Source organism: Parastagonospora nodorum, assembly GCF_000146915.1.
Source record: "Parastagonospora nodorum SN15 chromosome Unknown scaffold_1, whole genome shotgun sequence".
Taxonomy (NCBI): Eukaryota; Fungi; Ascomycota; class Dothideomycetes; order Pleosporales; family Phaeosphaeriaceae; genus Parastagonospora; species Parastagonospora nodorum.
In genome coordinates, this window is record NW_001884549.1 from 485,208 (window position 1) to 500,500 (window position 15,293).

At 50.7% G+C, this 15,293-nt stretch overlaps 5 protein-coding genes across 5 annotated transcripts; 3 read left to right on the plus strand and 2 right to left on the minus strand.

The window, feature by feature from the left end:
* Nucleotides 1–142: 142 nt before the first annotated feature.
* On the minus strand, nt 143–1,222 carry SNOG_00213 (hypothetical protein; the record flags this gene model as incomplete). Its single annotated transcript, XM_001790854.1, has 1 exon — nt 143–1,222. The coding sequence occupies one exon, from the start codon at nt 1,220–1,222 to the stop codon at nt 143–145; it is 1,080 nt and encodes a 359-aa protein (XP_001790906.1).
* Nucleotides 1,223–4,901: 3,679 nt separating this feature from the next.
* SNOG_00214 (hypothetical protein) lies at nt 4,902–6,338 on the plus strand (the record flags this gene model as incomplete). The annotated part of the gene is made up of 2 exons (XM_001790855.1): nt 4,902–5,647; nt 5,699–6,338. 2 exons carry the CDS (start codon nt 4,902–4,904, stop codon nt 6,336–6,338), a joined length of 1,386 nt encoding a protein of 461 aa, XP_001790907.1.
* Nucleotides 6,339–7,033: 695 nt separating this feature from the next.
* Nucleotides 7,034–10,823, plus strand: SNOG_00216 (hypothetical protein; the record flags this gene model as incomplete). The annotated part of the gene is made up of 8 exons (XM_001790856.1): nt 7,034–7,398; nt 7,447–8,818; nt 8,971–9,259; nt 9,391–9,514; nt 9,618–9,970; nt 10,020–10,585; nt 10,635–10,721; nt 10,785–10,823. The coding sequence occupies 8 exons, from the start codon at nt 7,034–7,036 to the stop codon at nt 10,821–10,823; spliced, it is 3,195 nt and encodes a 1,064-aa protein (XP_001790908.1).
* Nucleotides 10,824–11,446: 623 nt separating this feature from the next.
* On the minus strand, nt 11,447–11,965 carry SNOG_00217 (hypothetical protein; the record flags this gene model as incomplete). Its single annotated transcript, XM_001790857.1, has 1 exon — nt 11,447–11,965. One exon carries the CDS (start codon nt 11,963–11,965, stop codon nt 11,447–11,449), a length of 519 nt encoding a protein of 172 aa, XP_001790909.1.
* Nucleotides 11,966–13,225: 1,260 nt separating this feature from the next.
* On the plus strand, nt 13,226–15,220 carry SNOG_00218 (hypothetical protein; the record flags this gene model as incomplete). Its single annotated transcript, XM_001790858.1, has 2 exons — nt 13,226–13,730; nt 13,812–15,220. The coding sequence occupies 2 exons, from the start codon at nt 13,226–13,228 to the stop codon at nt 15,218–15,220; spliced, it is 1,914 nt and encodes a 637-aa protein (XP_001790910.1).
* Between the last annotated feature and the right edge of the window lie 73 nt (nt 15,221–15,293).

The following is a 15,293-nucleotide window of genomic DNA, read 5'->3' on the forward strand; positions in this document are numbered from 1 at the left end:
AGGATGGATTCTGCTGCTTGCACTTTGGCTTTGCTCCGTTGATATACCCGCTGCATTAAGATAGCTACAAATTGAAACTAATGGTCGAATGGCCGCATAGAGTATCATCGTGGAGTTGCTCGAAGTTTTCTAGATGATAAAACTAAAGCCTCATAATCGCCTCATGTCTCTCAAGGAATGCTTTCACGCAGTTAACAAACCGCTCCAACGCCTCCCAGGGTGTGCCCAAAATGACGGCGATGCTTCCTCTCTCGGTCATCCAGAACCCATCTTTCATGATCTCGAACCAGAATAGTCTTCTCAAATCTTCATCCTCTTGCCGGTCCCTGAAGCTCTTGAGATCTTTCTTTCCGTCCTTCAGGAAGTGTATGCCCATAATAGTCCCCAACCCCGTGATGGTCATACGCGTACCTTGGCTAAGGTCTTCAAGCTTTTGTCGAAGCTTACCACCTATCGTGTTGAACTCGCGGCAGACTTCTGGCGTGTAGATCTTCGACAGTCCAACATATCCGGCAGCCATACCGAGCGTGTTATTGTTGAAAGTGCCAGAATGTCCAAGGGCTTTCGACTCTCGCGGATCATACACGCGCATAACATCTTTGCGCCCGCCAAAAGCACCAAAGGTAATGCCACCACCGAGAAACTTGCCAAGAGTGGTCATGTCTGGCTCCAGGCCTTCGAACTCTTGAAGTCCCCCGGGTGCACGTCGACTGGTCTGAACTTCGTCGAGTATGAATACCGCGCCCACTTTCCTGGCCGAATCTTGCACTTGCTGTAAAAACTCATGTGTGCCTACAATACATGGACCACGACCTTGCATACCTTCCACTAAGACTGCAGCCACGTCATCGGACTCCTCGATCTTCTTTCTGGTATCTGCGACATCGTTAAATTCGGCGATGATCCAGTCTTCTTTGTCTATGCAATCCTCCGTTGGCTTGTCTGCAGAGAACGTGAAACACCCGCCGTGATACCCGCCTGTGAAGACAACGACTTTACGTTTGCCTGTGTATCGTCTCGCACCTTGTATCGCGTGAAGATTTGCTTCTGTGCCAGAGTTCGTGAAGCGCACACGATCGAGCTGGTATCGCGAGCATATCAACGCAGCATGCTGAGTTTCCAAGGTGGTCGTGCCGCCCAGGTTCAGACCGACTTCCTGAATAGTCGATATGAGAGTCTCTTGAATGAGTGACTGCGAATGCCCGTAAAGCCCCGCCGTCATTTCTCCAACCAAATCAACATAGGTTTCGCCATCTTCCGAAGTGACATGATAATCTTTTCCACTTTTGAGGAAGATCGGGAAAGGTGGAGTATGCAGCAAGCTTCGGGTGTTGCCACCTGGCAAACTCTTCGCTGCCTCTTCATGCAATGCCAGGCTCTTTGTATTCCTTTCCGCAAATCGCCTGGTAGCTTCCTTCAATACTTCTGTAACCGTCGTTCTAGAATTGTCAGAATCGATATGGGCCGCTACCGCAGTGGGTACTGAGTGACTAGTCGTTGATTTTGACATGATGGTGGGCAACGCGGTCGGTGCGACGTGACTCAAAGCCAGGTCTATGTCCTGTATTATATGAACTGGGTCTCCATGTTCCTGCCCTAGTGACACGATACTTTAATAGTACTAGGTGCTGCTGCGCTGGCATGTCTCTCCTAAGGTTCAGCCGGCGCTGGTACAACTCCGAACACCGGTCGAATCCCGAGTGCGCCCTTGTATGCAGCAGCCTGGAACACTTTACTGTATTCTAGGGAGCTATTCAGAAGAGTAAAGCATAATTTGATAGCTTTCAACGCAGTATAATTCTGCCTAAGTTGCTCCGAGACGCTGCGAAATCCTCCATTTTAATAGCCCACTGATCACAGATGTTAGACCTGGTGAGGATGCACGGTTTTATGAGCGCTCCTGATGCGCTGCAGTCCAGTCCAACAAGACTACGTGAATATTAATATGTGGGTTGAACCACAAGGACAGATGTTGGTGACAGCACATCAGGCATACCGTACGAAAGATTGCAATAGCCCCATGGGGTTGATTTGTGAGCTCGTCAAGACATACTTTGACGATCCCTGGCCGCATCCTCGCAACTCTAGCTTAACATATTCCGATGCTAAGCTATTGATACGGCGATGTAAGAGTTTCCACAGCAAAAACGAGCCAGGAGTGGCGAAGCCTGCGAGAGGCGCTTTCAAATGAATATTAGTATAATGTCACAGGTGAGCAGCTGTAACCCAGATATGATGTGGTGCTGTAGAACAGTGTTGCATATGCTGTGACTGCCTAATCGGCTCAGCGTGCATAAGACCTTCCACTGGCGGAGAATCTCGCCAGGTCTGGCTGTGGGAGCTAGGTAACGATGCAGATATTTCCTAGCACGAGTTCCTCAGCATGACAAGCATGAGGGTAGTGCAATCGTGAGTGGTGTGTCGGGGTAGTGATCTGGCTTTCCTGGTCGGAAGATGATACACCCAATCAAGAGACATGCTCACATAAATAGAAAGTCTGCCTGCTAAGTCTGTATGCTTTAAGCCCCGATGGTATGCGAGTTCGAAGGAAGGAGTGACAACGCATTGATTATCTGTCAAGCCTTACGAATATCAGCCTGAATATGAGCACGGTTGAGGTAGTTAACATGACTTCGTCTGGAATGCTTTCTACCATCGGGGCTTATTAAAATGTTGAGTTGGTAGCTGGGACATTGTAACCTTAACAATTTGTTCCTATCGCAACGAGCCAATGTCTACACCGATAAGAGCCAACAATATCGATATACCTTGAATCGCCCGCGAGAATAGCGGGAGAGAGTGTCAGCCGACGAAGCATGGCTGCTGATCACTGGTTGCTCTGCGGATTTCGCTGCAGACTTGGACCCTGCGAAGATGGATACAGACCTTGACGACGCGGCAAGCTGAGATGGAAGAAGATCGAGGCTACGTAACAACCAACCCCAAGTTCCAGAACTTTTGTTTGAAGAGGACGATCTATTGACGTCGCAAACAATGGTGGATCGTGTTTGAAGCTTTAGTTCGTCCAAGAATAGCTGGCATCGCGTTTCATCCGTCGCGCACCGAGATCTGAACACCGCATTCCTATACGCAGCGTAAGCCGAGCAGCTTGCCCAAGTTTCCGCACTGCAGTTTACGAGATCACCTCAGCATCCCACGCGCTTCTCGTGTCTCGCAAGGTCGGCATCAAGGAGCTTACAAGCACCGATGTCACTGCCGTACGCGATGGCGCTGCATGGCAGCACGAAAGCACGACTGAGCTAAAAGCGGTTCGGCGAGAGCAGTGACGCAACCCTGCAAATGAAACAAGACGGATGGACGGATGAGAGGAATGACACGAGAACGGTGTTTGGCCTGAGATGTCGGACAGTTGGCCGGCTCTCCACCGTCATATAATCCTCGCTTGAGACGGCAGGTCAAGGGATTTCTGCGAATCAGGCACGATCGACGTTTCGAGCGTGGCTGCTGCTAACCGGATTTAGCGCATGCAGGCGCTCGAAATAGATTAGTGAGAAGGGGTCTCACGCCGACAACCACACCATCACCATTGAATTGATCTTCACCCTGACGGCTCTCCTTCATCAAATACCATCTGACAAACAGGCCTTCCTCTTTGCCGCTTTTCCGGGGTAGCATCCAAGCGACGAGAAGAAGCGCTTCTTTGGGTCTCTTGCGAAGGGTCGGGGATGAAGCATTTCTCCCGGCGTCTTACTGCGGTATGAGTATCAATTATCGTCGTCAGCGGCTTGTCATCTTTCGCTACAATCATTGCTCTGTGTCCATTGAACAGCTTGTCTGCATTCGGGAGCTTCAGCCCCGAGGACTTTCGTCATGCGTCAGCCATTGAGGATGCTGCACAGCTTGAGTTACGGCAGCTGCAATGACCGTCTATGTGCATGTCCCTGCTTACCCCTGATTAACCCCATATGCAGCAGCTGCATGATAGATTTGGTACATGAGTACTGTGGTCGTGATCCCGATCTAGCGATTCGTTCAGATCAGCCAAACGGAAACAAACCATGACTCCAGGGATCCACGGAGCGAGCGAAACGCATACGCCATCGCTTAACGGATTGTCAGAAGTTTTATCCACTTCTATGGTTCTGACACGCATCACTAGGCGGCTAAGCACGGGGACGGGGTATTGTAGGCGAAACTCTTTGCACAGCACATGCCTCAGGAGTGTTGATACGGGCTGACCATACACGTACGTCTTTGCTGTGACATTCTGATTCTCGCGGATCATATATGTAGCATGCGAGACACCCACAATTTCCACAGAGAATTTTGGACACCTGTGACATTTCCAATGCTCAGGTAGCTGTTGTACTCCACGCCTGTACATACTCATAATCCCGCCTCGCCGTTATGGCCGTTCCTCTTTTATTACTAGTGGCCGTGTTCCTGGCTGTATATGCACTATACAGGTACCGCGACTCATCTCGTCGTCATAGAATTCCAACAGGGCTCAAACCTCTACCAGGTCCCAAGGGTATGGTGCTTTCAGTCATTGGTAGCATTGCTTTCCGCAATAAATACTGACGTATCTTGTCTTAGGCTATCCGATAATTGGCTCTATCCCTGAAGTGCCTGAGAAGAACGGCTTCATCAAATTCGCCGATTGGGGTAAAGAATATGGTCCCATCTACCAGGTCAACTTGGCCGGACATAACCACGTTTGGATCTCCTCGGATGAAATAGCCAAAGACCTTTTGTCCAAGAAGGCCGCTATATACTCTGATCGACCACATATTCCCGCCCTAATAGACGACAACCGCACAAGTGCACAATACCTCCCACTTCTCAGTAGAAATGGTAAGAAAAAGCTCCCAGCCCTTGATGTGATCTTGCTGACATATCTAGATGGTCATACACGGCAAAGAAAGTTTGCCAATATCATCATGCGAGAGTCCGAGAAAGCTTTGTTCCATAGGTACCCCGAGATGGAGGCAAAGCGCATGCTTGTCGAGTTGCTGGACGAGCCGGATCGCTACAACCACGTGCTCGAGTCGTACATCTCCCGTATTACTTGCCGTTTAGCTTGGGGCCACAGTGAGGCCAGCGATGAGCTGAAGCAACGTGCTCGGGAGCTGCTCATCGGCGTGTCGCCCACTGGTGCGTTACCAAACAAGCTACCTTTCCTCATGGCGCTTCCTGACTGGTTGTCGCCGGCCAAGGCATGGGAGAGGAGACGTGCAATCACAGAACGAACATGGTTTCAGTCCATGCAGTCGCAAGTGCAGAAAGAAATTAATGAAAAGACAGCATCTCCATCTTGGATGAAGATTTTTCTCGATGGCCGGAGTAAGTGGGGATTCAAGTCGGACATGGAAGGTGCATATGCTGTTGGCATGCACGGTATTGCTGGTGCCCTTACCATTGCGGCGCCTATGCAAACATTCTGTTTGGCTATGGCCCACTATCCGCAATTCCTACCAATGCTACACGAAGAGTTGGATCGTGTTTGCGGAGACCGACCGCCTGTATCTGAAGATAGACCAAATCTGCCATTCCTGAGAGCAGTCATCCGCGAGTGCTTCCGGTGGCGCCCTCCAGTTCCGACAGGCATCCCTCATTATCTGATTCAAGACGACGAGTACAACGGCTATCATATCCCGAAGGGTAGCACGATACATCCACTCGAGTGGTGAGTTTTCATCTCCACCAACGAGATACTACTGCTAACATTGTCCTCCAGGGCTATCTCAAGGGATCCTGATATGTTCCCTGACCCCGAAACATTTAACCCGCTTCGTTGGGTCGAGCCTGAATACCCAACTTACCAAGAGCCTCTCACGCAATTCCCTACCATCATCAACTCGACACAATTCGGCTATGGGAGAAGAACGTGTCAAGGACAAACAGTCACAGATGAAGACCTTTTGATCGGTATTGGATCGATCGCATGGATGTTCAACATTTCACAAAAGCCAGACGATGTTTTGGCACCAGATTGGACGCAGCCAAGCAAGTTCGACGGAATCGGCCTGAATGAGAAGGCCTCCATTTCGAACGAAGAACTCAACACAGGCGTATCCATCAGCGAAGATGCGACAACAAAGACGATGACAGCCAAGAAGACCGAGCCCGCATACAAACCCCTGGAATGGGGCGACATAACGCAAAAGCCGTCAGATCCCACTCTTGATTACTCCATCCTCCTCATTGCGAAGCCGATCCCATTCAAATTCAGCCTCAGGCCTCGTGATGCAGAGCGCACCAACAAGATCCGTGGTTTGTTCAAGCAGGGTGTCGAGCGTGGCGAGTATACCGAGAGTCGCGAGTACTGGGGTCCAAATCAGGGTCGTGATAAGCGTTTAGGCTGGAGCAAGGTTTAATAAGCACCTTGTGATCGCCGACCCTGCAGCTGCAGGCATGGAGTTGCACAACCGGTGTGGGGATCCGGACATGCAGGCGATACAGGCTTGGTCATGGCAGCTGCAGCTGTAGCTGGTGGATGTTAGTGATTTTCTTCAGCCCGTGTTCATTTGGAAACGGTGCGCTGGATCCGAAGGAGGGTCATGTTGTGAAAGGGCTTGTGCATGGCGCAGGGAGTTTGGCAATACTGTGCTATGTGCTATGTGCCATTTTCGAGCGTAATGGTTTCAACGCTGTTCCTCGAAGAAATCTTCTTACACGTTTAAGAGCTCAATACATTTTTTCTTGTTAGTCTGAGAATCATGCTTTGCAGTAGAGAATGCTATAGTGGTGGTTCCTAGAGGCGCACATCAGCGGACGACATAGCTGCTCACGTATACAACTGGTTGGAGGGCAGCTCATGATTCACGAATGCAATTATAGACTGAACGAGGGCAGTATCCCAGAACATGATGCTGCATCGGGAAGATTTTGGGTACCGAGGATGCGTGACCACGTCCGGTAATGACATAAGCAGTGAACGAGGCAAAGCACGTGCGCACAAGCCACACAGCGTCATCGTCGGTAGCTCGAGCTGTCGCAACATCAGCCGATCACCTTCCATCACAATGCTCGTAGGACAACGCCGTTGAGCTCGCACGGGCGTATCGCAACCATGTTCGGCCTTCAGTTCACCGCTTCGAAGACCCAGGTGGCTTCTTATTTATTTGGTGTCGCGCTCTTCAGTATCAGTTTCCTGGTTTTCCTGAACAGCTCGATATCCTTCGTCATCACGCAACGAATTGGACAGTCGCGCGACGTTGGCGACGCTGTGGGCACACTGGGCTTCGTTGACGAGCTGGTCGCGCTGGTAGCTTGTCCAGCATGGGGTCTCCTCAGCGACCGCGTAGGCGTGAGAAGTGTTGCTGTGGTGGGCTATACAATTGTCGGAGTCGCACTATGGATTCTAGTACAGGCAAAGAATGTATATCCAGAGCTTCTGTTGGCGCGTATTTTGTTCAGTCTGGGAGGGAGCGCGACGTAAGTGCAATCGGGAGGTCGTGGCGATGCATTTGCTGATACGAACAGCGCGACCATGGTTACTGCCGTTCTGCCCGCCATGACTTTTGTCAAGCCAGTGGAGCGTGATCCACGATCCCCGACCCGACGCACAAATGGCACATCGCATGCGGTCGCAGCTTCCATCTCGTCGGAACTCACCATCACTCCTGCGCGCTTCCGTTCGAGCTCGAGAGAGCCTACTACCGCCACACGTACCAAGAAAGACACGGGGGCTTCTACGTCACAGCTTGCTGGTCTAGTCGGCATGTTTACAGGTTGTGGAGCCCTCGTCGCTCTGCTGCTATTCTTGCCATTGCCGACTCGTTTCCAGGAAGCTGGCGACAGCCCAGCGAAAGCTGTTGCTAGTGCATTTTATGTTGTCGGCGCAATCGCAATATTGGTGGCTTTGGGCTGCTTCTTCGGTCTTCGAAGTCTGCCAGGAGAAGAGGGCAAAGGCTGGAGACGCCTTGCCGGCAAGGACGAGACCAAAGCGACGGACACTCGCTCCACTCGAGACCTCGTGTTGATATACCCGCGTCTATTCTGGCAAAGCGTCCGTCTCGGCTTCACCTCGTCCAACATCGGACTGGGCTACATGGGAGGCTTTGTCGCACGAGCATCATCCGTCGCAATATCACTGTTCATCCCGCTCTTCACCAACCACTACTTCTTACAGACTGGAAGGTGCAAGGTTGACCCTTCGGATCCATCTAATATCAAGAGCGCCTGCCCGGAAGCATATAAACTTGCAGCAATGCTCACAGGCATCAGTCAGTTGATAGCGCTCATTTGCGCTCCATTCTTCGGCTACCTGTCCGGCCGATTCCCAAGATACAACATACCGCTCCTTGTCGCAGCTATCGCTGGTATTGTCGGATACGCCTGGTTCGGATCGTTGACCAGCCCGGACTATCGCAGTGAGGATGGGACCGGGGCCATATTCTTCATCGTCGCTCTTCTTGGCATCAGCCAGATCGGTGCCATTGTCTGCTCTCTGGCCTTACTTGGACGTGGCATCAACAACGACGAAGCGGAACATACAGAACTGACGCACGTTACTGATGCGACCAACTCTACCTCACATCCTTCTGCAGGCGCGACACCGCCGTCCAGCGCCCCAATCACACCTGTAGATGAGAACGCACCACTGCTTCTGCCATCAAGTCAATCTCGCCGTGCCTCAATTCCCGAGGCACAGTCACACAACCATATCAAAGGCTCCATAGCAGGAACATATAGCTTGCTAGGTGGCTTTGGTATTCTGCTTCTCACCAAAGCAGGGGGGGCCTTGTTTGATAGCACCGGGCCAGGTTCACCTTTTTATATGATGGCTGCGTTCAATGCACTCCTTTTGGTAGTCGGGGTAGGTGTCAGTGGTTGGCAGACTGCTCGACACCTGGTGAGAACAGACAGATGAGCATCATTGGGTCGCATGAATCGAAGAATCTCTCGCATCCACATGCTCTAGTTGTAAAGTGAGCCTTGTCTTCGTCGTCGGGAACAGTCAGCACGGGATCTTGCTGCTCGAGCAGCTCGGGATACCGTTTTCAGCATCAGGTCGAGACGAGCAGTACACGCGTGTACTTCCTCCGCCTTGCGGGGTCCCCACGGAGGAGCTGCGGCTCTTCCGAAGTCGTGATTGGTGCTCGCTACACCTTCCCTCGGCAAACCTTCCTCAACAAGACCAAAAGGTACCAAAAGACTTCCACGAACACCAGAATGAAAGGCGAGAACACGCCTTATGAAGTCAATGGTCGCGCAGAAATGGGGTCGACCCACTTCTGGGCGGGCCGGAATGGACGGGACAATATGTGGCGAGGATTAGACGATGGCATAAGTAGTAAACCATCGGCATTCTTGGACAACTTCAGGCGACGCGCATTCTTGCCCCGACTTCTATTCTCCTCACGAATCTGAGAACAAAAGCCCACAATCCCACAATGTCGTTCGATACAGAAGTCCTAATTATAGGGGCTGGCATGAGCGGCCTCGGGCTTGCCGTGCAAATCATCAGAAACTTTGGAATACGGAACTTTGAACTTGTCGAGAAGAGCGAAGACGTTGGCGGAACATGGCTGGCGAATACATACCCAGGGTGTGGATGTGATGTGTGTACCATTTCATTTTGAAGTTCTTCGTCGTTCAAGATGACTCGGGACTGACAAGCTATAGGTTGCTTCCCACTTTTACTCCTACAGCTTTGCTTTGAACCCGGATTGGAGTCGCAAATACTCTATGAGACCAGAAATCCAGGCTTACTTCCGCTCAGTGGCCGAGCAATATCGCGTTGTTGAGCATGTTCGCTTCCACTCGATTGTTGAGAAAGCAGAGTGGAACGATGGAGAAAAGGTGTGGATCGTTACTGTGCTAGATCTGAAGAGCAAGCAACAGACGGTTCGAAGAGCAAAAGTGCTGATATCAGGTGTTGGGTCACTTTCTGTGCCTAAGACATGCGATCTACCTGGTGCAGATACCTATAAGGGCAAGATGTTCCACTCCGCACAGTGGGATCACAGTTTTAATTGGAAAGACAAAGATGTAGTTGTCCTTGGTATGTTTCTACGGCCCAGTACAAATTATATCCTACTTATTCCAAGCAGGCAATGGATGTTCAGCCACCCAATTCCTGCCCATAATGGCCAGCCCACCGAATCCTGTCCGCCGAATCACGCAGTTTGCCCGACAAGCCCAATACTTATCTGAGCGCGAGAATCCTGTCTACAGCCCCGCATTCAAGGCTACTATGCGCTACGTCCCACTTGCTATGCGCCTGTACCGCTTCAAACATTACTACGACATGGAACGCGACTACGCCGGCTTTAACATTGAGACCGGACGGCCAATTCGCCAGTCCCTCGCCCAGGAGAACGAGGCTTATGTGAAGAAGACGGCACCGCCGAAGTACTGGGATGCGCTTATTCCGAAGACCGAGATTGGATGCAAGCGAAAAGTTTTGGATACTGAGTACTTGAAGAGCTTGTGGAAGGACAACGTCGAGCTTATCAGCAACGATCCGGCAGAGAGAATCACGGAGACAGGGGTGGTGACGAAGAGTGGCAGGGAAATCACGGCTGATGCAATTGTCTTGGCGATTGGGTTTGCGACGCAACAGATGCTATGCCCCATGGAGATCGTAGGACGGGACGGATTGAAGTTGAACGACTATGTAAGTCAGGACCTCGTTTCAGATATGCAATGTGCTGACAACAGAATAGTGGGATACAACAACCCAAGGCGTTGCACAAGCCTACTTCGGCACCGTAGTCCCTCACTTCCCCAACTTCTTCATTCTCATGGGTCCGGTACGTCATTCTTCTCTTCCTGCTCGTCATTTACTGACCCAATACATCAGAACACAGTAACAGGCCATCTATCTGTCATTTACACTGTGGAATGCCAAATAAACTTCACCCTGCGCCTCCTCACTCCCATCCTCCAGGCGCTTCCTAGCTACCGATCGCATACATTCATGCCATCTCTATTCCTTCCAGCTCCAACCACCATCGAAGTCCGCCCTGAAGCCGCCATCGCTGATTCCGAATGGACGCAATCAGAAGCAAAGAAACTTGTATGGGCATCTGGTTGCACAAACTGGGCAGTTGACGCAAAGACGGGCATGAATAATATGATGTATCCCGATTGGCAGTTTCAGTATTGGTGGCGTAGTGTGTTCTGGAAAACGGCGGATTTTGTGTATAGGGATGAGAAGAGTGGGGCGGGGGTTTCTCCCGGGGCAGGAGTGAGGTGGATAAGGAGGCTTGTGCTTGCAGCATTGGTGGGTGGGGCGTTCTTCAAGAGGGATCGCATCATGCAGGAGGTGTTCAAGGGGGTTAGAGAGCTCAAAGCGCGAGGTCTTGTGTTGTCTTAGGAGGCAGGAAAGTACGTCAATGACCGAAGCTGGGCTTATTGTTCGAATATGAATGATAGTCACCAGGCTTACACTGAGTATGATGAAACTCTTCAATTGCTCTATCTACACTCACCCAGGCCCTTCCCCCATCTTCTCTTTATTATGGCGACTCCTTGATCAGTTGCTCACGGCCAAGGCGTCTGCGTATGCGGCATCGGCCTTTACCTGCTTCTCCCGAGCTTCCGCTTTATCCTTCTGGAGCAAAGCGCGCTCGTCAAATACATGCTTCAGCCTACTGCGTTGTTCCGCGGCAGCCTGTCGCAACTCCTTCAAAAGCGCAAGATTGGTCAGCTTCAATCTCTTTTGAGATTCTGTAAAGGCACTTTCGTCGTCCAAAGGTCGCTTGAGCGAAGAACCGCCTCGCTTGTGCATGTGTTCGAAAATCGTGTACCCACGAAGAATCAATTCAGCTTCATCTTTTTCGTTCGGCTGCACTCGAAGACTGTTCAGACGGTCCTCGAGGGTTGGCGCCTTGCCATACCGACCCTTCTTCCAATGATTCCTCGTCATGTAGAGCTTGGGACAGCGCTCGCCTTTGTGCGGGACTTTGCATCGGACACGGGATCGTGGACATCCATGACCGGAACCAAGATGCCCATCTGCCTTGGCCTCGCCACGGTCGAGACAGTGTGTCATGGTGACAGCGCGACCATAGCCCCAGTGTGGAGGTAGCTTATCTTGGTCGATGTATTCCTCTGATTGTGGACATGCTCATGTTCCAAGAGGCTGAGTTCGGACCGCTGCGGCGCTGTTTTGTCGCTGATTTTAGCTTCAGACTCATCTCGCAGCCCATGTTGACCTCTAAATCTGGTGTTGCCACCATTTTCAGATGCTGCGCGCGACCCAGAGTGACTCCCAATTCCGCCGTAGCCACCGCGTATCTGCCCAATATGGCCTGCGTATTCTCTTGGGCCGTTGTAGTCATCTGGATTGTGTCGTCATCCACAATCACCACGCCCATTGTTGTTGCTGCCAGTGTAGGACGTGCCAAAACCTCTTGAAGAGCTGCCGCTTGGGGCCCAACCTCGTTGATTGCGCAGCCACTGGTCGTAGCTGAGGTGGTGTTGAATTGTCCCACCCAATGGGCGCGAGCTGCCGCCGCCGCCTCTGCCTCTTCTCCCATTCCCTATGTCTGATGTTGTGTTGGCCCTGGGGCCAGTCAGTGCGTCTGTCCGGGGTTTGTATGAGCCCACCATAGCTTCTCAATCGATTTTGCGTTTTCGAAAGAGCGGCGGAAATTGTGGTTTGTGCGTGGATTGACGAGACGCGGCAATCTTCATACATTCACTATGCACGTGATGCTTTGAATAAGGAAAGAGCAGGGACACTAATGCTAGCGTTGCTGCGATTAGAACTTCGCAGACAGACGAAAAATATCCTACCTAGGTACTGGCTCGTTACTGCTCGATGCTGTTACAAGGCTGCGATCATACAGTGACAGGTTTTTGCATACTCGTGCACCGATATGTGTCTATTATGTCGAGAGAGGATATATCCCCCTCTCAGGCTACAAGGTACCTATGTAGGTAGAACTTGACATGCTGTCTTCGCACTTTAATACCCAGATGCTCATGTCCTTCATGGGCTTTTATTGTTCATCTTTACTATCTGGTAAACTCCTTTAATAGATCGCGTAAGGCGTCAAGAGGAAAGCTTGACAGTTTTGCAACACTATAGGCTAATGCGGCAGTCTCGGAGAAGCAAATTTATACTGTCTGGTTTTGCAACCTGTGAGCCTTTTAGGCTGCGCATACGAGAAACGCGCCTGGTGCGGGGTGTACTGCAGTGCCCAGGTGCAGCAAGAGCGCCACACCCAACGTCTGCCTAACATCAGCCATGAAGCATAAATACAGCACGACTTTCTCAAAACAGTTGCACTCTTCACAGGTAGCCAGTATGGCTTCCTCGCATTACCATTACGACGACCTGTCGAGTGAAACTGCAGCATTTCGCCTATTCAGAATCCAAAAGTCGCAGCCTTGCCCCACCGGGACTTTCAGCAAAGTCGAAATCTGCCTCTTTGAGGCGACCTTCGATGGCCATCCAGAATATGAAGCAGTCTCCTATGCTTGGGGTCGAGATCCTGCAAGCTCAACGATTATGTGCAATGACAAAAACCTCGATGTTACTCCAAATGTAGAAGCAATCCTTCACATGTTATCATCCCAGGCGAACTCGACAGGAGCCTATTGGATTGATTCTATATGTATCAACCAGTCAAGTGTGTCCGAGAAGAATACACAAGTACCGAGGATGAGCTCAATCTACAGCAAAGCCAGACTGGTGCGGATTTGGCTCGGCGAAGCATCTCACGAGGTGGAAACTGCCTTGGGCTTTTTGAAGAAGGTAGCTACTAATTCAGCATCTATCCGTAGTTTTTCAGAATCGGAGTCGTTATTGAGTGAGTGGTATGAGCGCTTCAAGGGTGAGGATGTCAGCCCCGAAAGAGCCCAAAAGTGTTTTGCTCACTAGAATGTTATAGACGAAGTTCGCGATACTCGCCAGTACTATGACGCAGTTGACACCAACTTCATTATCGATCTCCTTAATCTGCCTTGGTTCCATCGAGTATGGCCGATACAGGAACTGGTATTATCACAGAGCGCTGTTTTAATCTTTGGTTCCATTTATTTGCCATGGTTCTCTTTTGTCCACGCGCTTTCGACAGTTCAAGTCTACGAACACCTCCACGATCGGTCAAGATCAAATCCCGCATCTTACTATGACGACACCGAATGCTATCGCGCTACTGCTAGCTTGGTACGCACTCCAAACGGTAAAATTTCTCTCTCTGAGATTTTTAGGGTTACAAGACCAAAACTCTCAACAGTCCCGGAAGACAAGGTTTATGGTCTCTACGGGATGTTTGACTACATGCAAATTCAGGGACTGCCCAGGGTCAGCTACGGTCGCGCCGTACATACTATATATACCGAGGTAACAGGTGCTGTGATCGAGTCTGAGCGGTCTTTGGACATATTGTATCAAGTGTGCTTGCCAAATCTGGTAAACTATCTACCCTCGTGGGTCCCGGATTACAGCAACACGTCTTATTTTCGGCCCATTCTTATTGGAGACTCTTGTGCCTCGGGGACATCACAGCCGTGGTTTTCTTTCAACGGACTGCACTTGTCGGTTAGAGCAATCGTGGTGGACGAGGTAGACGAAGTCGCTCAATCTACGTCCATTGCTATGCCAAGTTTCAGGCGCGGATATAAAGCTAGACAAGACACAATTGAGTCTGAACATCGACGCACTGGTGTGTTAAATCTTGTCCGCACCTTGCAGGCGTGGGTCAGGCTTCGCAGGAAAAGTCGCGATCTCATGACTAACATTCTAGCACGGGAAGCATTCCATAGCATCATCGTGCAAAACACTGAGCTCCATAAAATACTTCCGTACTATACTCCGGTACTTCTGGACAACGCACTTGAGGACTGGATGTACATAATCACTGCGAATTTCTCGGACGACCCTACTGTGCTTCGGAACCTCCTCGGGACTGTTCGAGACACTCCCGAATATCATGCAACGTTGCAGGATTATGCGCACCTCTTTGGCTACGGCACTGACCCGGAATTATGGCCCGATGAATTGAAGATTCGCTTCGTCTTGCGCTTATACAAACCAGAAGTGGCAATGCTTCAGCACGAGATCTTCTTGAACTCATACCATAAGACCTTCATAACAACGAGAGATGGCTGCATGGGAACGTGTCCGCGATGGGTAAATTCAGGTGACATGGTCGCTCTCATACAAGGGCTGAAAGTTCCATTCATTGTGCGCAAGGCTGGCGAACACTATAGCCTCATTGGCCCTGCTTACATAGAAGGGATGATGTACGGCAAACGATGGAACGCGGACGCGTCAACGATCATAAAGCTTGTTTGAAACTACTCATTAACCAAAGCTACATTGAAGATAACTACAATACCTCATCAATGCTACGTCCGCGATGCAGTAA